The following is a 23,534-nucleotide window of genomic DNA, read 5'->3' on the forward strand; positions in this document are numbered from 1 at the left end:
TTTATAGTGTCCAGTCTTATATTTAGGTCTCTAATCCATTTTGAGTTTATTTTTGTGTATGGTGTTAGGGAGTATTCTAATTTCATTCTTTTACATGTAGCTGTCCAGTTTTCCCAGCACCACTTATTAAAGAGACTGTCTTTTCTCCATTGTATATCTTTGCCTCCTTTGTCATAGATTAGTTGACCATAGGTGCGTGGGTTAATCTCTGGGCTTTCTATCTTGTTCCATTGATCTATGTTTCTGTTTTTGTGCCAGTACCATATTGTCTTGATTACTGTAGCTTTGTAGTATAGTCTGAAGTCAGGGAGTCTGATTCCTCCAGCTCCATTTTTTTCCCTCAAGACTGCTCTGGCTATTCGGGGTCTTTTGTGACTCCATACAAATTTTAAGATGATTTGTTCTAGCTCCGTAAAAAATGCCATTGGTAATTTGATAGGGATTGCATTGAATCTGTAGATTGCTTTGGGTAGTATACTCATTTTCACAATGTTGATTCTTCCAATCCAAGAACATGGTATATCTCTCCATCTGTTGGTATCATCTTTAATTTCTTTCATCAGTGTCTTATAGTTTTCTGCATACAGGTCTTTTGTCTCCCTAGGTAGGTTTATTCCTAGGTATTTTATTCTTTTTGTTGCAATGGTAAATGGGAGTGTTTCCATAATTTCTCTTTCAGATTTTTCATCATTAGTGTATAGGAATGCAAGAGATTTCTGTGCATTAATTTTGTGTCCTGCAACTTTACCATATTCATTAATTAGCTCTAGCAGTTTTCTGGTGGCAGTTTTAGGATTCTCTATGTATAGTATCACGTCATCCGCAGTGACAGTTTTACTTCTTCTTTTCCAATTTGTATTCCTTTTATTTCTTTTTCTTCTCTGATTGCCGTGGCTAGGACTTCCAGAACTATGTTGAATAAGAGAGGTGAGAGTGGACATCCTTGTCTCGTTCCTGATCTTAGAGGAAATGCTTTCAGTTTTTCACCATTGAGAATGATGTTTGCTGTGGGTTTGTCATATATGGCCTTTATTATGTTGAGGTAGGTTCCCTCTATGCCCACTTTCTGGAGAGTTTTTATCAGAAATGGGTGTTGAATTTTGTCAAAAGCTTTTTCTGCATCTATTGAGATGATCATATGGTTTTTATTCTTCAATTTGTTAATATGGTGTATCACATTGATTGATTTGCGTATGTTGAAGAATCCTTGCATCCCTGGGATAAATCCTACTTGTTCGTGGTGTATGATCCTTTTAATGTGTTGTTGGATTCTGTTTGCTAGTATTTTGTTGAGGATTTTTGCATCTATATTCATCAGTGATATTGGTCTGTAATTTTCTTTTTTTGTAGTGTCTTTGTCTGGTTTTGGTATCAGGGTGATGGTGGCCTCACAGAATGAGTTTGGGAGTGTTCCTTCCTCTGCAATTTTTTGGAAGAGTTTGAGAAGGATAGGTGTTAGCTCTTCTCTAAATGTTTGATAGAATTCACCTGTGAAGCCATCTGGTCCTGGGCTTTTGTTTGTTGGAAGATTTTTAATCACAGTTTCCATTTCATTACTTGTGATTAGTCTGTTCATATTTTCTGTTTCTTCCTGGTTCAGTCTTGGAAGGTTATACCTTTCTAAAAATTTGTCCATTTCTTCCAGGTTGTCCATTTTATTGGCATAAAGTTGCTTGTAGTAGTCTCTTAGGATGCTTTGTATTTCTGTGGTGTCTGTTGTAACTTCTCCTTTTTCATTTCTGATTTTATTGATTTGAGTCCTCTCCCTCTTTTTCTTGATGACTCTGGCTAATGGCTTATCAATTTTGTTTATCTTCTCAAAGAACCAGCTTTTAGTTTTATTGATCTTTGCTATTGTTTTCTTTGTTTCTATTTCATTTATTTCTGCTCTGATCTTTATGATTTCTTTCCTTCTGCTAACTTTGGGTTTTGTTTGTTCTTCTTTCTCTAGTTTCTTTAGGTGTAAGGTTAGATTGTTTACTTGAGATTTTTCTTGTTTCTTGAGATAGGCTTGTATAGCTATAAACGTCCCTCTTAGAACTGCTTTTGCTGCATCCCATAGGTTTTGGGTCGTCGTGTTTTCATTGTCATTTGTCTCTAGGTATTTTTTGATTTCCTCTTTGATTTCTTCAGTGATCTCTTGGTTATTTAGTAATGTATTGTTTAGCCTCCATGTGTTTGTCTTTTTTACGTTTTTTTCCCTGTAATTCATTTCTAATCTCATAGCGTTGTGGTCAGAAAAGATGCTTGATATGATTTCAATTTTCTTAAATTTACTGAGGCTTGATTTGTGACCCAAGATGTGATCTATCCTGGAGTATGTTCCGTGCGCACTTGAGAAGAACGTGTAATCTGCTGGTTTTGGATGGAATGTCCTATATATATCAATTAAATCTAACTGGTCTATTGTGTCATTTAAAGCTTCTGTTTCCTTATTTATTTTCATTTTGGATGATCTGTCCATTGGTGTAAGTGAGGTGTTAAAGTCCCCCACTATTATTGTGTTACTGTCGATTTCCTCTTTTATAGCTGTTAGCAGTTGCCTTATGTATTGAGGTGCTCTTATGTTGGGTGCATATATATTTATAATTGTTATATCTTCTTCTTGGATTGATCCCTTGATCATTATGTAGTGTCCTTCCTTGTCTCTTGTAACATTCTTTATTTTAAAGTCTATTTTATCTGATATGAGTATAGCTACTCCAGCTTTCTTTTGATTTCCATTTGCATGGAATATCTTTTTCCATCCCCTCACTTTCAGTCTGTATGTGTCCCTAGGTCTAAAGTGGGTCTCTTGTAGACAGCATATATATGGGTCTTGTTTTTGTATCCATTCAGCCAGTCTATGTCTTTTGGTTGCGGCATTTAATCCATTCACGTTTAAGGTAATTATCGATATGTATGTTCCTATGACCATTTTCTTAATTGTTTTGGGTTTGTTTTTGTGGGTCCTTTTCTTCTCTTGTGTTTCCCACTTAGAGAAGTTCCTTTAGCATTTGTTGTAGAGCTGGTTTGGTGGTGCTGAATTCTCGTAGCTTTTGCTTGTCTGTAAAGCTTTTGATTTCTCCATCGAATCTGAATGAGATCCTTGCCGGGTAGAGTAATCTTGGTTGTAGGTTCTTCCCTTTCATCACTTTAAGTATATCATGCCACTCCCTTCTGGCTTGTAGAGTTTCTGCTGAGAAATCAGCTGTTAACCTTATGGGAGTTCCCTTGTATGTTGTTTGTCGTTTTTCCCTTGCTGCTTTCAATAATTTTTCTTTGTCTTTAATTTTTAAAAAATCTTTTAAAAAAGAGTGCTTTCCTTATCCTTGAAGATAATTTCACTATTCTTTATTATAGATATAATAATTTCATCATTTGAGAAAAATTCCTTATTTTTAAAATCTTAAAAATATTGGGAAAACTATTTTCTTTCCAAGTATTCCCTACTTTTTTTGTATTTTTATTTTTGGTATGATCACAGGTACATGAATTTGGATTAATCATAATTTTTAATTCATATCAGTCTCATCATTGGTCCATTCTAGCCTTCCTAGGTTTTCTGTAGAAAAGTAAAAACTAACTATGACTTAGAACAATGAGTTAATTTCAGTATTTTTCTATACTTGCTTTGTCATTGACTATTGACATTTTCAAAGCCCTCTTTCTAATATGGATATTGGTTAACTGGTTTCAGTGTTGGCCTTTATCAAACATATATTCTATAGACAGTAACCAAATGTATGATTATAGATGGTACTAAGAAAACTCAAGACTTTAGGGCTATATATTTACTTAGTTTCTGAGTAGCATTATCTATGTTTTTTTAACTTCCTCTCTGGCATATATGTAAGACAAACAAAATAGGAACATGCTTCTGAACACGTGTGATACATTTTTTTTAAAAAAGCATATACCCTTTCATATGCTCTCATGGTACCTTGTAATCTCCCTTCAGAGTATTTACCCAGCTTGCCATTGGGTATTATCTTTGTGATGTGTGTATGTGCTTTATTTCTCTCTCTGGTGCTAGATATTAGACTCCCTGAGGGCAGGAACTGTCTCACTCATTATTTTATCTATAGTTATTCATGAATATTTGTTAATTGTAGGAAAAAATACCCTTTCTGATCCAGAGTTTACCTTTATTGTTCCATCATCATTTTTCTCCCTAGTGGTTCAATATACTTTGGACCTTTGGACAATTGCTTTTCTTCCTTTTCTCTTATCCTTTTACAAGATTTTATGCAGCACACCATTTAGATAGGGTTTAGAGAACACGTAGCATGCTGTTTTTTGTTTTGTTTTTTTTAAATTGATGAATAATCTCATACCATGGATTTGATGTACCACAATGCAACCATTTTAGCATTCATGCCACCTACAAAGGATCTCAGAGTCACCAGAGAGCAATATTATATTGCTGAGAATTAAAACAAACATGGGTGAGATGAATGATGAACTAGTAAAGACGGAGGATGATGGATAAACATTTCTGCCTATGGATGGAAGAAGTTTTTTGAGATATGTGCTTCAAGGTCAGAGGTTTTAAGAAGACATATTTTCTGGCTAGTGTGCTTGTGCAGAAAAGCAGAGGATATCTGCATATATAACAAGCTCCCCAGAATTTGAGCTCTTTGAGATCAGAGGCCTATATCGTGAGTCTTCTCCCTATTTCACAGAGTGGATATTGCTGAAGAAAAAAAGGTTAAATATATTCTTTGTCTGCATTGTGTTACCTAAGTGATTGTAAAATAAGGTGTTTTTTGTTTTTGTTTTAATTGGAAAATAATAAAGAACAGTACTGAAAGAGAAAAAAAAAAGCTCTAGGAAGCTATTCTTTATTTCAGATGTGTTTTTAAACTTCTGTCCTTTGGTTTTTTATATTCGTCTTTGCCCTAAACTATCTTTATAGTTTGTATTCTAAGGCAGGTAAATGTGATTCAACCACCATTTATTCAATACCTGTTGTGCTGGGCACTAAGAATAGAACAGTGGTCAGTCCTTATGGAACTTAGAGCACCGTATTAGAAGATAAACAAAGTGTTCAGTCACAGTCCTTTGGCTGCCATATCAGGAGAGGTAGAGGGGCTGTTCAGGCACATAGGCAGAGCTCCAAATCCCAGACTTGGTGGGTCAGGAAGAGGTTCTTAAAGAAAACAATTTTGAGCAACCTAAATGTCCATCAACAGAGGAATGGATAAAGAAGAATGTGATACCTATATACAACGGAATATTACTCAGCCATAAAAAGGAACAAAATTGGGTCATTTGTACTGACATGGATGGACCTAGAGACTGTCATACAGAGTGAAGTTGAAGTAAGTCAGAAAGAGAAAAACAAGTATCGCATATTAACGCATATATGTGGAATCTAGAAAAAATGGTATAGATCATCTTATTTGCAAAACAGAAGTAGAGACACAGACATAGAGAACAAATGTATGGACACCAAGGGGGGATGGAGGAGGGTGGGATGAATTGGGAGATTGGGATTGACATATATACACTATTGATACTATGTATAAAATAGATAACTAATGAGAACCTGCCTTATAGCTCAGGGAACTCTACTCAGTGCTCTGCGGTGACCTAAATGGGAAGGAAATCCAAAAGGGGGGATATATATATATACGCGTATAGCTGATTCACTTTGCTGTACAGTAGAAACTAACAACATTGTAAAGCGACTATACTCCAATAAAAAGTTAATTATAAAAAAAAGAAAATTTTGTATGCAAGTTCTCTATTTAAACTCATTTGTATTTGTGTGTTTTATATATTTAGAGACTTTTTATAACTGCAGAGTTAAATATTTTAATGTCCTATAAATTATTTATATCCTAAATGCCTCTATGATTTCCACACGCTTACAAACCATGCCATTGAAAGATTTTTTTAATTGACAAATAGTTAACATACAACATTGTATTAGTTTTAGGTGTACAACATAATGGTTATATATAATCATTTCACTATGTATACAACATATATGTGTATATAGTGAAATGATTACCACAATAAGTTTTTAGTTAATATCCATGACCATACACAGTGACAGATTTTTTTCTTGTGATGAGAACTTTTAAGATTTACTGTTAGCATCTTTCAAATTTACAATACAGCATTTTTAAAATTTATTTTATTGAAATAGTTGATTTACAATGTTATGTTAATTTCTGCTGTACAGCAAAGTAATTCAGTTATACATATATACATTCTTTTTCATATTCTTTTCCATTATGGTTTATTACAGGATATTGAATATAGTTCCCTGTGCTATACAGTAGGACTTTGTTGTTTACCCATTCTATTTATAATAGTTTGCATCTGCTAATCCCAAACTCCCAATCCATCCCTCCCATACTGGCCCTCCCCTTTGGCAACCACAAGTCTGTTCTCTATGTCCGTGAGTCTGTTTCTGTTTCTAGATAAGTTTATTTATGTCATATTTTAGATTCCACATGTAAGTGATATCATATGGTATTTGTCTTTCTCTTTCTGACTTACTTCACTTAGTATGATAATCTCTAGATCCATCTATGTTGCTGCAAATGGCATTATTTTATTCTTTTTTGTGTTTGAGTAGTATTCCACTGTGTATTTATACCACATCTTCTTTATGCATTCATCTGTTGATGAACATTTAGGTTGCTTCTATGTCTTGGTTATTGTGAATAGTGCTGCTGTGAACATAGGGGTGCATGTATCTTTTCATATTATAGTTCCGAATATATGCCCAGGAGTAGGATTGCTGGACCATATGGCAACTCTATTTTTAGCTCCCCCCCCATCTATATATACATTTATTTCCCTTTCCTGAAAAAAACTTAGTACAAACTAGTAGCATATGCTCCCTTTCAACTTTGAGTTATGTGCGTTTCCTTTGTTGTTTGGCTTGGTTTGGGGAAGAGAGAGGGTTAACCAAAGCATCTCAAAGCGCAGGGTGACCACCTCCCGGGACTGCCTGGGGCCACCACCAGCCACGCTGTCCACACGCCCATGGGCAAAGGCCACACCCGAGCCACAGGACTTCACAGAGCGCTCAGTAGTCAGTCAGCGGAGGGAAGCTACTCAGGGTCAGAGTTCTAAGGACATTCCAGCCTTGCGGTGACTTCACAGTACAGCTGAATGATCAACCTGAGCGTATGGACAGGTGACAATGGTGTCCCCGCCTGCATGCACTGTGGGACGGGGTGTGCCAGCTTGTGTGGGAACACTCCCGGAGGAAGGAGCCTGCTGGGTCCTCAGGGGTGGAGGCAGCACCAGCAGCCTCCCTTAAAGGTCCAGGCGGTGGCTGCTGTAGTTTTCGTGGGCCATGGCATCTGTGACTTATCTTCTCCCTGCCACCGACGTAGCCACAGAAGCAGCCACAGGCGTTGCGCGGTGCATGGTGGGGCTGTGTGCCGTTAAAACTCGATTCACGACAGCCGGTGGCTGAGCAGGTCCAGGCTTTGGGTGTGTGAGCCTCTGTCCACTTGGTGCTTCAGAGGGACGCCGCGGCCTGCGCTGAGCTCTCGGCCACTGGGGCGTGGATGTAGAGCAGCTTAGACAGGAGGCGATGCCGCTGGAGCTCCGCGTGCCTCTTCCTGACTGTAATTTTCATCGGCCTCAAACCTTAAGACTGAGGATATTCGAGGTGTAAAAATACTCCAGTATAAATATAGATCTCTTCCTATAATATTTTAAACTTACGTAATTTGAACGTCAGTTTTGGTGAACTGACCGCCGCCTAGTTGCTTATCCTAGAGCATTAAATAGAAATAAATAAGTACTGTGGCGCGATCAGTGTTCTCAAACGCTCGCTCTGCTGTCCTGGCGCTCGGCGCAGTCAGCATGGTGCGCCCTGACCACGGCTCCCTGCTTCCTGGCGGGCTTGCTGTGCAGTTTCCTTCGTTCACAGAGAGACATGTAGTTTCTAGTTAACCGCAGTTGGTAGAAGCGAATGGGTATTGCATAGAACACGCAGTGAAGATGCACACCTGCCTGTGTGTCCACAGCGTCCGGAGCCTGAGGGAGGCACGTGTGTCCGTGCAGAGCTTGGAGCCCGAGCGACGTGCTGTGTTTGGGCTACACACAGATGCCGTGATAGAGCCGACGGGGAGGGGGCCACCGCTTCCTCCTGCCCTGAGCGGGAGATATGCCCCCAGAGCTACACTTCGGGAAAGAAGCCTCAGGCGGGCTGGGGACACCTGAGACCCACCCAGACACCTCGGCCTCGGCAGCTCGGGAGCCCGCAAGTGCGGGACTGAGGCAGGGATGGCCACGGGGGCAGCTGTGTGCACTTGACTTTCCTTAACCCAAGGAGGAGGTGCTGCTGTAAGCATCGGGAAGATGGTTTCCTGCAGCGGGTGGTGTCGGCCCTGCAGGCCGGCCCCGCAGTGGGGGGCAGCGTGAGGAAGCGTACCAGGACGGCACTGGCGTGGTTTCTTCTGCTCAGACCACCTCCCATGTGCTCCCGGGCAGGCCAGCCCCTGACCGGCTGGGAGGGCTGGACTCCAGGGTCCTGCTGCGGGACGGCTGGCGGGGGCGGGGCAGTGCCGGGCTGTCGGGCAGGCAGAGACCCGCAGCGTCTGGGTAGAGGATGGGTCTGGGGAGGAGTCCTGTCCCGAGTCCACGGAGAGGAACCGGCCGGCCCTGGAACATGGGCTTTCCCATCTGTGATCAACTTAGTGCTCAGAAACACTCTGCACGTTCAGAGTTCTCTGCAGACGCGATTCCCCAGGTGACTCTTGCCTCTGGAGGGAGGAGAGGAGCCCAGGGCGGGGGTCGGTGTCCTGCCTGCTTTCACCCAGCCCTCGGGCCTCAGTTTCCTGGTGGTGGATTGCAGGCCTGGCCGGGCAGCTTCGGATCCCCAAGTTTTAGAAACTTTCTAGACGGCAGCGATTCACATCCTTGCAGTGACCCCAGACACCTGTGCTCCATCACTTCCTGGGTGATAGTGCGGTGAGGTGCCAGGGCCTCAGGACGAAGCTGCCCGCAGAGGCCACCACCATCCCAGGGGGAGCCCCGTGCGAGTGGCCGTGTCGGCTGGGAGCACTGGCCTGAGCCCCTTCGTGTGGGTGGGCGGGGTCTCCCAAGTCCAGCCGTGACCAACGTGCCTGCCATGGCAGTGCTGGCCTTTCTCACAGCCACCTGTGCCGTGGGCCAGGCCGTGTGTCCATGGAGGGGTGCCCCTAACTGGCCTGCTGCCCTGGACACAGGACAGATAGCGGCAGGGCGGTTGGATTCCTGGGAAGCATTCCCCAGGGGCTGCCATGGGCTTCCCCCAGGACCGAAACCAGGACCACAGAGCCCAGAAGGTTACCCGCCAGGCTGTGGCCATGTCCATGCAAAGGGACACATTACCAAGGGCCCACTGTGACAGCAGGAGGCCCCACCTCTGGTCTCTCAGAGAAACCAAACCCCGCAGATGCTGCTGACCTCTGGCCCTCCCCTGGCCTGGCCCTGCCCTGCGGTTTCTGCACTCCAGGGCGGGGAGGACAGGGAAGGCCGCTCACGGAGGCTCCAGAGAGGCCAGAGGAACCACAGCGGCCGGGGGAGCAAGGAGAGAGCCGGCGGGCCACCCGCAGCCTCTAGTCCAGGGCCCCCGGGGGTCTTCCCCGCTCGGGGCCGGGAGACAGGGGCCGCTGGGAGGGAGTCACAGAGATGGAATATTCCGAGCCTTCCCTGAGCCGTTCTGAGAATAAACATGCATCACTGTTTCCTATTTCTTCTCAGAGAAGCGAAATGAATTGCCCTTAGTTTACATTTTGAAATCTTGTGACGTCACACTTCGAGTCACTTTGGTCGACAGAGGCTTCTTCCCTTGAACAGCAACCCTCAGCTCGGCGCCCGCCACCAGCGCAGACCTGGTCCTCGGTTTGTGTGCCTGAGCGCGTGTGGGTGCGTGCGTGTGCGTGCGTGGGTGCATGCGTAGCTGGGTGTGTGCGTGTGCGTGCGTCGTGGGTGCTTAGTGCGTGTGGGTGCGTGTGTGCGTAGGTGCGGGCGTGGGTGCATGTGCGTGCGTGCATGTGTGCGTGGGTGTGCAAGCGTGCACTGTGTGCCCTGCCTCCCATACCTGCGTGGTGCTCTCGGGGCACTGCGGCGCCATGTCCGGGACTCCGTCTGCTTTATCGGTGCTGCTGGTTGGTGCCTTGGCGCTTGCGGGTCAGCACTCCCCAGACAGCGTCTGCCCACCAGGTCCTTTAAAACACTCCTTTTGCTGCAAACCAGTGGCCGGTGTGGTCTGGCCCTGGGAGACACTTTGGAAAGGGTCATCTGCCCACTTCCTGCAGGGACGAGGCAGTTGTATTAGGAAAAGTGAGTCGGGGCCAAAGCTGGGGTCGAGGGGAGTGCGGGCCCGCGGGGGAGGGAGGCCTGGTGCCTCCGCGGCCGCCCAGCCCTGGGTCCGAGTTCTGCCTGCAAGCACAGGAATGTAACGAAGTGTGAGGCGGCGGGGGGGACTGGGCGACAGGAGAAGGCCCCGCCAGCTACTTGCCCCCCTGCACCTTCTGGTCGTAGGTGCCCAAGTGCTTGTAGCCCGGCACGTAGCCCGACTCGTCCACCAGGTCCACGCGGCCCGCCCTGCCCTTGCCCCTTCCGGACGGGTCCAAGCGCTCCTTGTGGGAGCCCGTGAACTTGGTCTTGTCCGTGAGCCGCGACACGGTGAGCAAGGAGATGGCTTTCGTCACCCCCGAGATGATGGGGGCCTTGCCCTCAGTGAGCCTGTGCACCTCTTGGGCGGCCTCCTCACCGCTCTTGTCTTTGAATCTCTTCTTGGCCAGCTCCTCCAGAGCTTCCTTGAACTGGTCAAATGTGATGGTCCTGCAGGACTTGCCCTTGATCTTGCTGAAGACGATGTCTGTGTTGGTGACGGTCATGTTCTTGCCATTGATCACCTGGCAGTCCCTGCACAGCTTGGACCAGTTCTTGCCATGCATCTCCTTACAGGTGGCCCTGGTGTACCAGTGCACCGTAAACCTCTGGAAGGCCTCCTCCAGGGCTCTGGGCCCGCGGTGGCTGCCCCTTCGCTGGCGCCCTCCGACTCTAGTGATAGCCTCTTTGCTGCCTTGTCCTTCGTGGGGTCCCCTGGGGACTTGGGGGGCGTCTTGTTGGCGGGCTTGGGGGCCTTGGGCCTGCTGTCAGCCATGCTCAGAGATGCGGCGACTGCAGCAGGTGCCTCCGCGACTCGCAGGTGAGCGACCCAGTCTATTTTTAGTTTTTTGAGGCACCTTCATACTGTTTTCCGTAGTGGCTGCACCAATTTACATTCCTACCAACAAGTAGGAGGGTTCCCTTTTTTCCACACCCTCTCCAGCATTTGTTATTTGTAAATTTTTTCATGATGGCCCTTCTGACTGGTGTGAGGTGGTACCTCACTGTAGTTTTGATTTGCATTTCTCTAATAATTAGTGATGTTGAGCATCTTTTCATGTGCCTATTGGTCATCTGTATGTCTTCTTTGGAGAAATGTCTATTTAGGTCTTCTGCCCATTTTTCAATTGGGTTGTTTTTTTATTGTTGAGTTTTATGAACTGTTGGTATATTTTGGAAATTAAGCCCTTGTCAGTCATATCATTTGCAGATATTTTCTCCCAGTCTGTAGGTTGTCTTTTCAATTTGTTTATGGTTTCCTTTGCTGTACAAAAGCTTGTAACTTTGATTAGGTCCCATTTGTTTATTTTTGCTTTTATTTCTATTGCCTTAGGAGGCTGACCTAAGAAAACATTGATATGATCTATGTCAGAGAATGTTTTGCCTCTGTTCTCTTTTAGGAGTTTTATGGTGTCATGTCTTATGTCTAAGTCTTTAAGACATTTGAAGTTTATTTTTTGTGTGTGGTGTGAGGGTGTGTTCTAACTTCATTGATTTACATGCACCTGTCCAACTTTCCCAGCACCACTTGCTGAAGAGACTGTTTTCCATTGTTTATTCTTGCTTCTTTTGTCAAAGATTTGACCATAGATATATGGGTTTATTTCTGGGCTCTCTATTCTGTTCCATGGATCCATGTTTGTTTTTGTGCCAATACCACACTGTTTTGATTACTGTAGCTTTGTAGTGTACAATACAGTATTTTTAACTATAGTTACCATGCTGTACATTGCATCACCAGAGCTTATCTGTAACTGGAAGTTTGTACCTTTTGACCAGCCTCACCCATTTCACACACACACCCCCATCCTACCTCTGACAACCACAAATCTTTTCTCTGTGTCTGTGTGTTCCATTTTTGGTGGTTGTTGTGTGTTGTTTTTCTTTTATGCCAATACCATACTGTTTTGATTGTTATAGATTTGTAGTATAGTTTGAAATGAGGAAGTGTGATGTTGCCAGCCTTGTTCTTCTTTTTCAAGATTGTTTTGGCTATTCAGGGTCTTTCATGTTACAAATTTTAGGATTGTTTGTTCTGTTTCTGTGAAAAATGCCATTGAAATGTTGATAAGAATTGCGTTGAATGTGTAGATTGCTTTTGGTAGTATGGACATTTTAATGATAATATTAATTCTTCCAATCCATGAGGACACAATATCTTTCCATTTGTTTGTGTTTTCAGTTTCTTTCATCAGTGTCTTATAGTTTTCAGGGTACCAGTCTCTCCCTCCTTGGTTAAATATATTCCTAGATATTTTATTCATTTGTATGCAATTGTTAATAGGATTTTTTTCTTAATTTCTCTTTCTGATGTTTATTCCATTCATTATTAGTGTATAGAAATGCAACAGATTTTTTTGTATTGCTTTGGTATCCTGCAACTTTACCGAATTTTTTTATTAGTTCTAACAGTTTCTTGGTGGAATCTTTAGGATTTTCTTTATATAATGTCATGTCATGTTCAAACAGTGACAGTTTTACTTCTTTCCAATTTGGATGCCTGTATTTCTTTTTCTTGCCTGGTTGCTCTGGATAGGACTTGCAAAATTATATTGAATGAAAGTAGTGGGTAGGCATCCTTGTCTTGTTCCTGATCTTAGAGGGAAAGCTTTCAGGTTTTCACCATTGAGTATGATGTTAGCTGTAGGCTTCTCATATATGGCCTTCATTATGTTGAGGTATACTCCCTCCATACTCACTTTGTTGAGAGGTTTTTGTCATAAACAGATGTTGAATTTTGTCAAATGCTTTTTTGGCATTTATTACATGATCATATGATTTTTATCCTTCATTTTATTGATGTGGTGTATCACATTTACTTGCTGATATTGAAAAATCCTTGTATCTCTGGAATAAATGCCACTTGATCATGGTATATCATCCTTTTAATGTATTGTTGAATTCAGTTTCCTACCATTTTGTTGAGGGTTTTTGCATCTATGTTCAACTGGGACATTGGTCTGTAATTTTCTTATAGTGTGCTTGTTTGGTTTTAGTATTAGGCTAATGCTAGACTCATAAAATGTGTTTGGACGTGTACCTTCCTCTTCTGTTCTTTTATTTATTTTTTTAAATCTTGACCTAAATTTTGATTTGGGGCCATAATTGAGTTAAAACATGTTTATTTTAAGAAATTAATTTTTAAATGATACATTTAATATGACCATAAGAGATAAGCTTTTTCAGGGGCCTAAAATACAGGAAATAAATCACGATCTTAGTGTGGTTCCTTGTTGAGATCTGACAACTTCCTAAACTAATGTTGTTTTGGTACTTTGATATCTAATACAGAGAGCAAGATTAGGAATTTTATAATCAATGAAATAATCACAGTGAAAAATAGTATACTGCATGTAAATATACCCGTAATATGTTTGGCGTAATTAAAGTATTAGCAATTAATGAATGTAGAAAAATTCAATTGTAGGATGCCTTCTGATTTCATAGATTGCATAACAAGATAAATTGTGTGAAGGGATAGAGTAATGAATATCTGACAGTTTTTCTGGTTATTTACCACTTTCTGAATGTCCTTGTCTTACTTCAGGAATTTCCATCTCTATGAGTTCTAAATTCCCAGGATAGGATCTAGAATATTCATTTCCTCAATTTCCTTTGCAGCTCAGGCACATGTATTTAACATAGGTGCAGCACACTACCTGTACTGTATTCAGAAGTGAGCTTGAGAAAAGAGGCTTGGCACAGAACTCATTTTGCTGGCAAGAGTTAGCATCAGTGGTTGCGGAGTCAAGTTACTGATCCAGAAGTGTCATTGGTGTGGTAGCAGGAACAGATGTAGTAAAGTTGAGTTTCTGGCAACATCCGAAGTATAGCATGTTGTGCTCCATGAGGGTAGAAATAGTGATAGTTATTTCTAGTGCTCCATAGGCAGCAGCAGTTTTCGTCATCAGGCCAGTTCTATGGTATGTCTTTGGACATTGTTCCTGGAAGCTTAGCCTCAAGCCTGCCTGATTCTTAAGCCTTCACAATAATTCCTTGAGTTAGACCAATAAACTGTTAATGAATACCTTTTCTGCCTCATTAGCCAGAGTCAGCTTCTGTTACTTATAACTAAGAACAACAGAAGTTGTTGTCAGAAGTGAGATACTGAAAATTACACAACCTAAAATGTGAAATTAGTTGAATGGAAGACAGGGGTAGAGGGGAGTGTTGTTAACATGGACCTGACCATTACAGGCCTTAAGCTGGTGGCTCTTGTTATGTAGTAGTGAACGTAAGGTTAGTGCCACTTACTGTTTTTTGGGAGTACAGCTACAGCAATAAGGGATATAATTCAAATGTCAGTGTGTGCTCATTATTTCTTCCTGCTTTCAGCAAAATATTGAAAAAGAGGATTAATGCAGGTTAAGCTAGTCAGTCTTCAAAGCAAAGATGGAAAGAAGTACTACTTTGTGAAGGGACACTTCTTGCTACAACCTGGAATCTGATTGAGGGTCCTATAATTTAGAGCCTTGCAGGCCTAGAAATGCCAGCTGCTCCTATCCACTAAAACTAAAGCCAATACAAGCAGGGGGTCTCTTAGCTCTAATATAAGATCAGTGCCCCAAGCTTTCCCATTTGCCAGACAAAGATCAGATATATAATGCATTTACTCACTGGAGCCTATAGTTTTTTATTGTGTTAAGAAGTGTCCATTAAGCTAAGAGTTAAGGAGATGGGACAGCATAGAGACCATAACCAGAGAATGAAAATCTTCATGCTTAGTAACTGTGTCAAGATGTTTGCCTGTGGCTACTTGCACATGGAAATGACTGGAAAAAAATAGATTTGAAGTTATAAAATTTTTGAATAAATTGTATTGCCAAGAAACCCCAAGTTTGGCTAGCTCTCTTCCACTCCTAAGGCCATCCCTGGGTCCCTTAACTCATATCAAGAGGAATTGGATTATGAAAGCTTCAGAGCCTCAAAGAAGGGCATTTTTTATAATATCCCCACATCTGGATCCCCCAGAGGACAGATCAGAAGCCTTGAAGGACAGTGGACAATAGAGGGTCTTTGGGTCTCCCAGAAAACAGGATTAGGTATTGCCAGTTTGGCTGACTAGAGTTTATTGCTCTGCCAAAAGCAAGGAGCTTTTGCTCCTCTGTCCAGAAGGATTTAGAATTTAGGATTTGCTGCGGAGCAGTAACTGCCATGTGTTTTCCATTCCAGGTTTTTATTGCTGTATCCTGTTTATTCTTCACTATGCTCCAGTAGGTATCTACCATGTGAGCCACAGCTGGACCTAATGGAAAGGCTAGCACATCAGCTAGAGATCCTTGATTTGAACATGGATGAGATCTTAGGGGTCAAGTAGTAAACGGATGTAGTATTCTATATATCTGAAGAAGGGTGCATATTCATGTTGTGTAGCTAAAAGGGTGGATGGGTTGTTACCTCTCCAATATCCTTTCTTTCTCACTAACTGAAAAATTGTGTTCAGAGTACAGTGTGACAGGAGAGACAAAAAAGTGATATCTCAGACCATGTGACACCTTTCTGGTCAGTGTAAGCAGCTGTCTACTGAATGTTGCTTCCAGTAAAGCTATTGTTTTCCTGTTAAAAAGCATAGGCCGAGCTAGCACTCTCCTTTTCGCCCTTTTCCCCTCTTCCTGCCTGGAATGCAGATGTGATGTGACAGCAGTAGTGAAGACAGAAACGATACATGAAGAGTAGCAGAATAGGAAAAAAAGAAGAGCCTGGGTCCTTGGTGGTACTAAGGACCTGCAGTAGCCTAGGGTTGCCTTAATCTATATTTCTTGATATGTGAGAAAATTAAATCTCTTACTTAAACCACTATTTGTTGGACTTTTGGTTAATCTGTCTTTTCCACTAGCTTGTGAACTGTTTGAAGCTGAGGAGACTTTTTTTTAAATTGAGGTATAGTTGACATATAACACTATACTAGTTTCAAGTATACAACATAATGATTCTATATTTATATATATATATATATATATATATATATACACATTTTGATCCTTTTAATTTGTTGTTGGATTCTGTTTGCTAGTATTTTGTTGAGGATTTTTGCGTCTATATTCATCAGTGGTATTGGTCAGTAATTTTCTTTTTTTTGTAGTATTTTTGTCTGGTTTTGGTGTCAGGGTGATGATGGCCTCATAGGATGAGTTTGGGAGTGTTCCTTCCTCTGCAATTTTTTGGAAGAGTTTGAGAAGGATAGGTGTTAGCTCTTCTCTAAATGTTTGATAGAATTCACCTGTGAAGCCATCTGGTCCTGGACTTTTGTTTGTTGGAAGATTTTTAATCACAGTTTCCATTTCATTACTTGTGATTGGTCTGTTCATATTTTCTATTTCTTCCTGGTTCAGTCTTGGAAGGTTATACCTTTCTAAGAATTTGTCCATTTCTTCCAGGTTGTCCATTTTATTGGCATAGAGTTGCTTGTAGTAGTCTCTTAGGATGCTTTGTATTTCTGCCATGTCTGTTGTAACTTCTTCTTTTTCATTTCTAATTTTATTGATTTGAGTCCTCTCCCTGTTTTTCTTGATGAGTCTGGCTAATGGTTTATCAATTTTGCTTATCTTCTCAGAACCAGTTTTTAGTTTTATTGATCTTTGCTATTGTTTTCTTTGTTTCTATTTCATTTATTTCTGCTCTGATCTTTATGATTTCTTTCCTTCTACTAACTGTGGGTTTTGTTTGTTTTCTTTCTCTAGTTCCTTTAGGTGTAAGGTTAGATGGTTTACTTGAGATTTTTCTTGTTTCTTGAGGTAGGCTTTATACTGCTATAAACTTCCCTCTTAGAACTGCTTTTGCTGCATCCCATAGGTTTTGAATTGTCATGTTTTCATTGTCATTTGTCTCTAGGTATTTTTTGATTTCCTCTTTGATTTCTTCAGTGACACTTGGTTATTTAGTAACGTATTGTTTAGCCTCCATGTGTTTGTGTTTTTTACGTTTTTTTCCCTGTAATTCATTTCTAATCTCATAAGGTTGTGGTCAGAAAAGATGCTTGATATGATTTCAATTTTCTTAAATTTACTGAGGCTTAATTTGTGACCCAAGATGTGATCTATCCTGGAGAATGTTCCATGTGCACTTGAGAAGAAAGTGTAATCTGCTGTTTTTGGATGGAATGTCCTATAAATATCAATTAAATCTATCTGGGCTATTGTGTCATTTAAAGCTTGTGTTTCCTTACTAATTTTCTGTTTGGAGGATCTGTCCATTGGTGTAAGTGAGGTGTTAAAAGTCCCCCACTATTAATGTGTTACTGTTGATTTCCACTTTTATAGCTGTTAGCAGTTGCCTTATGTATTGAGGTGCTCCTGTGTTGGGTGCATATATATTTATAATTGTTATATCTTCTTGGCTTGATCCCTTGATCACTACGTAGTGTCCTTCTTTGTCTCTTGTAACATTCTTTATTTTAAAGTCTATTTTATCTGGTATGAGTATTGCTACTCCAGCTTTCTTTTGATTTCCATTTGCATGGAATATCTTTTTCCATCCACTCACTTTCAGTGTGTATGTGTCCCTAGGTGTGAAGTGGGTCTCTTGTAGACAGCATATAGATGGGTCTTGTTTTTGTATCCATTCAGCAAGACTGTGTCTTTTGGTTGGAGCATTTAATCCACTCACCTTTAAGCTAACTATCGATATGTATGTTCCTATTACCATTTTCTTAATTATTATGGGTTTGTTTTTGTAGGTCCTTTTCTTCTCTTGTGTTTCCCACTTAGAGAAGTTCCTTTAGCATTTGTTGTAGAGCTGGTTTGGTGGTGCTGAATTCTCGTAGCTTTTGCTTGTCTGTAAAGCTTTTGATTTCTCCATCGAATCTGAATGAGATCCTTGCCGGGTAGAGTAATCTTGGTTGTAGTTTCTTCCCTTTCATCACTTTAAATATATCGTGCCATTCCCTTCTGGCTTGTAGAGTTTCTGCTGAGAAATCAGCTGTTAACCTTATGGGAGTTCCCTTGTATGTTATTTGTCATTTTTCCCTTGTTGCTTTCAATACTTTGTCTTTAATTTTTGTCAGTTTGATTACTATGTGTCTTGGCATGTTTCTCCTTGGGTTTATCCTGCCTGGGACTGTCTGTGCTTCCTGGACTTGGGTGGCTATTTCCTTTCCCATGTTAGGGAAGTTTTCGACTACAATCTATTCAAATATTTTCTCTGGTCCTTTCTCTCTCTCTTCCCCTTCTGGGACCCCTATAATGCAAATGTTGTTGCATTTAACCTTGTCCCCGAGGTCTCTTAGGCTGTCTTCATTTCTTTTCATTCTTTTTTCTTTATTCTGTTCTGCAGCAGTGAATTCCACCATTCTGTCTTCCAGGTCACTTATCTGTTCTGCCTCAGTTATCCTGCTGTTGATTTCTTCCAGTGTATTTTTCATTTCAGTTATTGTATTGTTCATCTCTGTTTGTTTGTTCTTTAATTCTTCTACATGTTTGTTCTTTAATTCTTCTACATCTTTGTTAAACATTTCTTGCATCTTCTCGATCTTTGCCTCCATTCTTTTTCCAAGGTCCTGGATCATCTTTACTATCATTATTCTGAATTCCTTTTCTGGAAGGTTTCCTATCTCCACTTCATTTAGTTGTTTTTCTGGGGTTTTATCTTGTTCCTTCATCTGGTACATAGCCCTCTGCCTTTTCATCTTGTGTATCTTTCTGTGAATGTGGTTTTTGTTCCACCGGCTGCAGGATTGTAGTTACTCTTGCTTCTGCTGTCTGTCCTCTCTATTTATATATATTTTGAAATGATCACCACAGTAAGTCTAGTTAATCTGTCCCCATACATAGTTAAAAAAATTTTTTTTTCTTGTGATGAGGACTTTTAAGATTCTATTAGCAACTTTCAAGTATGCAGTACAGTATTATTAACTAAAGTCACCGTGCTGTACCTAAGAGACTATTATATATTTATCTCTGTAACTTCATTTCTTGATGTAATGTCTAGCAAAAACTAAGCACATGTATGTTTGATAAGTGAAACAATTTACTGCCATTGTTAATAAGTTAAAACCTAAACTATAATTTGCTCTCTGGTGAAACCTCCAAAGATTTGGTAACAGCAAGTGAGATATAAAAAATGGTTAGATAATGCTTATTTAACTGGTTTTCGTTTCAGTAAGCCAGATTTACCATGTGGCTCATAAGAGCGCATTATCTTTAGTCAGATCACTTATTTTTTTGTTACAAGTTCAGTTTTCCTTTTGAATTCGTTTTAGTAATATCTCTAAAACATTTTTTAATGATTCAAATTTACAGAAAAGGTGCAAGAAAAGTTGAAGAATATGCGAATTTCCTTTATCCAGATTCTACAAATGCTAACATTTTACCACATTTGCTTTATCATCTCTCCCTCATTTTTTTCTTGAACTTTCTGAAGGTAAATGCAGGCATAATGTACTTTTTCCCCCAAATGAGCATTTTTCATATCATAACAGCCCACTTGGGTTTAGATCTGGAGAAATACTTCAGTGTGTATTTCTTAAAAATACTATAATGTGTATTTCCTAAATTTGCAAAGACCTTCTCTTATATAGCAACAGTATAATTATCAAAATCAGTATATTAACATTGATTCAATTCTGTTATTCAAATTTTTCCGTTTGTCCTAAGAGTGCCCTTTATAGCAGAAGAAAAAAAAAATGGATTGGATCTCTGGTCTAGGGTCCAGTTGAGGGTCACACAGATCGCATTTAATCATCATGATTTTGTGTGTGTGTGTGTGTGTGTGTGTGTTTGTGTTTCCAGCATCGTGATTTAATTAAGGGAGCATATTCATTGTAGAGAATATATTGATGATTGTAAATGTGACTCCTCATTACAGCCTTAAAAGTTTTGAAACACCAAAGCACAAAGATGTCAATTATATATCCAAACTACAGGTACAAAACAAGTACATGTATTTTCCACACTCCAAAATTGAGTGCACACTGTACTGTCATAGGGAAGGGGTTTACCAATGATGACCTGACAATAAAGTACTCAAGATTGATATACCCAAATAAAATATAAAATAGGAGTTTATAAAAACAAGTTTGACAATAGCAGAGAGGACCCTTTTTTTTTCTGAGCAAAAATGCATTTCATTATACATACTCTCTCCTAAAATGAATAAACCAGTCACTTGAGAATGTTCTATTTATTTCTTCTATTATACAACAACATTTTCCATGTCTTTTGAAAAAAAATATTGTGCGGGAACTGTGGGATAAGCAAGCATGTGGATGGAACAGCACAATTGCAGTGGTTCTTACAACTCACATCTAGATAAGGAGAAAGTGTTATTCATTAGTATGGCCCAGTCTTAGCCAATATTCAGTTTGGAAAGACACTGGGTTAAGATCAGAATGATCTGAAATTCCAAGTTCTAGAATTGATGATTATATATGCCATTGTATTAGTCAGGCTTCTTTTTTTCCTTTTTATTGAAGTATAGTTTATCTACAATGTTGTGTTAGTTTCTACTGTACAGCAAAGTGAATTGGCCACACATACATATATATCCGCTCTTCTTTACATTCCCCTCCCATACATGTCATTATAGAGTATTGAGAAGAGCTCCCCGAGCTACACAGCAGGTCCCTATGAGCCATCTACCGTTACATGTAGTAGTATGTATATGTTTTTAGTCTTCCTTAATCTGGAGCAGTTCCTTAGTCTTTCTTTGTCTTTCATGACCTTGTTCTTTTTGAAGAATATAGGCAAGTTATTTCATAGAATTTGGTGTGAGCATTTTTTGATCATGACAGTTCACCTGGATTCAGCTCTTCTAAAAACTTTCTGTCTTAAGAGCTTTACCTCAGTTGGCTCCAGCAGGATGTCTTTCCTAGGACTCAGCATTTGTTGTTGTTGTTCTTATTGTTGAACAGTGTTTCTCAGTGGGGCCCTATTGTCATTTTGAACAGATAGTCTGCACTACACAGACTATCCCACACATCCCTGGCTCCTCCTCTCTAAATTCCAGTAGCATTCTTAAGTTGGTGTGACCACCCAGAATACCTCCAGTTGAGAACCACTGTTCTGTAAAATTTGAAATCACATGCAGGATCTTAGTTGCCCAACCAGGGATCGAACCCAGGCGCCCTGCAGTGGAAGCGTGGAGTCCTAACCACTGGACTGCCAGGGAAGTCACTGAAATCTTTAAATTAGGAAAGTGGCCTTGCTTTTTATATAGTTGGTAGCATGAACTAATTTTCCAGTTGATGGTTTTAATTAATTAATTAATTTATTTATTTATTTATTTTTGGCTGTGTTGGGTCTTTGTTGTTGCGCTCAGGCTTTCTCTAGTTGTGCAGAAGGGGGGCTGCTCTTCATTGCAGTGCACAGGCTTCTCACTGCGGTGGCTTTTCTTGTTGCAGAGCACGGGCTCTAGGTGGGTGGGCTCAGTAGTTGTGGCTTGTGGGCTCTAGAGCGAGCGCAGGCTCAGTAGTTGCGGTGCACGGACTTAATTGCTCCATGGCATGTGAGATCTTCCTGGACCAGGGCTCAAAACTGTGTCCCCTGCATTGGCAGGCAGATTCTTAACCACTGCGCCACCAGGGAAGTCCCCAGTTGATGGTTTTAATTATCATTAATCTGTAATCTGCTACTGACAGTGTGCTTTAGCTGAATTCTAGTCAGTTATTTAGTTATATTTAATAAATCAATGGTAAATGGTTAAGTTGGTCATGTATGTTTTTGTATAATCTGAAATGAGAGTCCTATTAACTATCTCCATTTAAAATCAGGAACGCCACCTTAGAAGTTAACCGAAATAAAATATCACTGGGAAGATTTATTTTAAAGCTAGATAATTTACTGTTACAAGTTTTAGGGGGAAATGAGTGGATTTGCATTTAATTTTAATTTTAATGATGTTAAATATTCTTCTTGTTTTTCTTTCAGAATTGGTCCCTAGGAAAGACCTTCTTATAGAAAATGTGCCATATTGTGATGCACCAACTCAGAAGCAATGAATTTTTCTAGAATAAAATTAAGTCTGTATCATTTTTAATTTTAAAATATATAACTCTGGCTAAACTCCTGGAAATGCGAGTATTTTTCTTGGAAATGGCATATTGAAATTGAGTGCATTAAAGTATAGTTTCATAATTAAGTTTCACGTTGAAAGAACATTGCTGAAAACTGCAGAACATAGTTAAGTATTTCTAAGGAACATTAGGTAAGAAGACATTTCATTTTCACTGAAAATCAAACTGTATAAAGTGAAATAAATGCTTAGGGAGGTATATCATATTCACTTCTGTTTGACCTTAATGAGTATTTTGGTTTTATCATAGCTATTTGAGAATGAAGTGTTTTGACAGGTTGGTGGGTTTTCTTCCCATGTGAAATGAAACTATTAGATTAAAATTATTAGATTAAGTTAACGTTTAGTCCCGAAAAGATTAAATTGGTCTAAAAATCACAGTGTGTGCCAGCTTTCCACAGAAGGCAGCCTTTGTTCCTAAAGCACTGAAATTATTCCTGTAGCTAACAAATAATTATACAGTTTCCTTTTAGAGATAGAGTATGTCTCTGTTCCTAAAAGAAAATTTTTAATCAGTTTTCTGAAGATAGATGAATAAAATGTCAAAATCACGTAAGATAACTGTGGAATAAAGAAATTCTAATTTTTTAAGGAAATAGTGGCCCTTGATCAAACTATATAATATAGGCTTAGTAGAATTAGCTGTACTTAGACCACAGCTAGACCTTATTGTGAAAATGTAATATATGGCTGCATCCTCTTCATTTTAATCAGTAAGATCTAAATGGCTTTTTTTTTTTTTCTCCAACATTTTTCATCCCTGACAAGATTGACAGTATCACAGAACAGCTTGGCATTCTACCATCTAATGGTAGGAACTATAAAACTGTGTTTAATATTCTTCTTGTTTCTCTTTTATCTGTGCATCTTTACCATTCTATTTTCTCCGTGAGCAGTGTGTTCTCTTCCATTCACTGGTCAGTTCTCCCATTTGATGATGACACAGGGTTTTTAATTTTTACAAGATTCGCAATGCAAGCTTTGTTTGTTGGCAAACATACTGGAATTGCCATGCTCAATATGAAATGTCATGTTTTAAAATAACTTAATTTTAGTAGATAAAAAAATTATCAAAATTGCTTAGACATAGTATACTTAACAGTAAACCAGAGACTACCCTTAATGCCTCCTAATACTTTGGAGATTAGTAGTCTGTGAAATGGATTACATAGGTCAAAAGATTTGCTACA

The 23,534-nt window shown here is 40.2% G+C and overlaps 1 protein-coding gene and 1 pseudogene across 2 annotated transcripts in view; one reads left to right on the forward strand and one right to left on the reverse strand.

Annotated features, from left to right (window-relative positions):
- The window catches only part of LYRM7 (LYR motif containing 7), a 42,945-nt gene extending 20,611 nt beyond the window's left edge, over window positions 1–22,334 (forward strand). For both annotated transcript variants that reach the window (XM_059919455.1, XM_059919456.1), the window contains exon 5: window positions 22,200–22,334. In XM_059919455.1, the coding sequence (XP_059775438.1) occupies window positions 22,200–22,270 (71 nt within the window). In that variant the 3' untranslated portion in view covers window positions 22,271–22,334. The remainder of the gene's footprint in view (window positions 1–22,199) is intronic.
- On the reverse strand, window positions 10,455–11,113 carry LOC132363771 (tubulin polymerization-promoting protein-like; annotated as a pseudogene).
- Window positions 22,335–23,534: the final 1,200 nt, after the last annotated feature.

Source organism: Balaenoptera ricei, chromosome 3 (genome assembly GCF_028023285.1).
Source record: "Balaenoptera ricei isolate mBalRic1 chromosome 3, mBalRic1.hap2, whole genome shotgun sequence".
NCBI classification, from domain to species: Eukaryota; Metazoa; Chordata; class Mammalia; order Artiodactyla; family Balaenopteridae; genus Balaenoptera; species Balaenoptera ricei.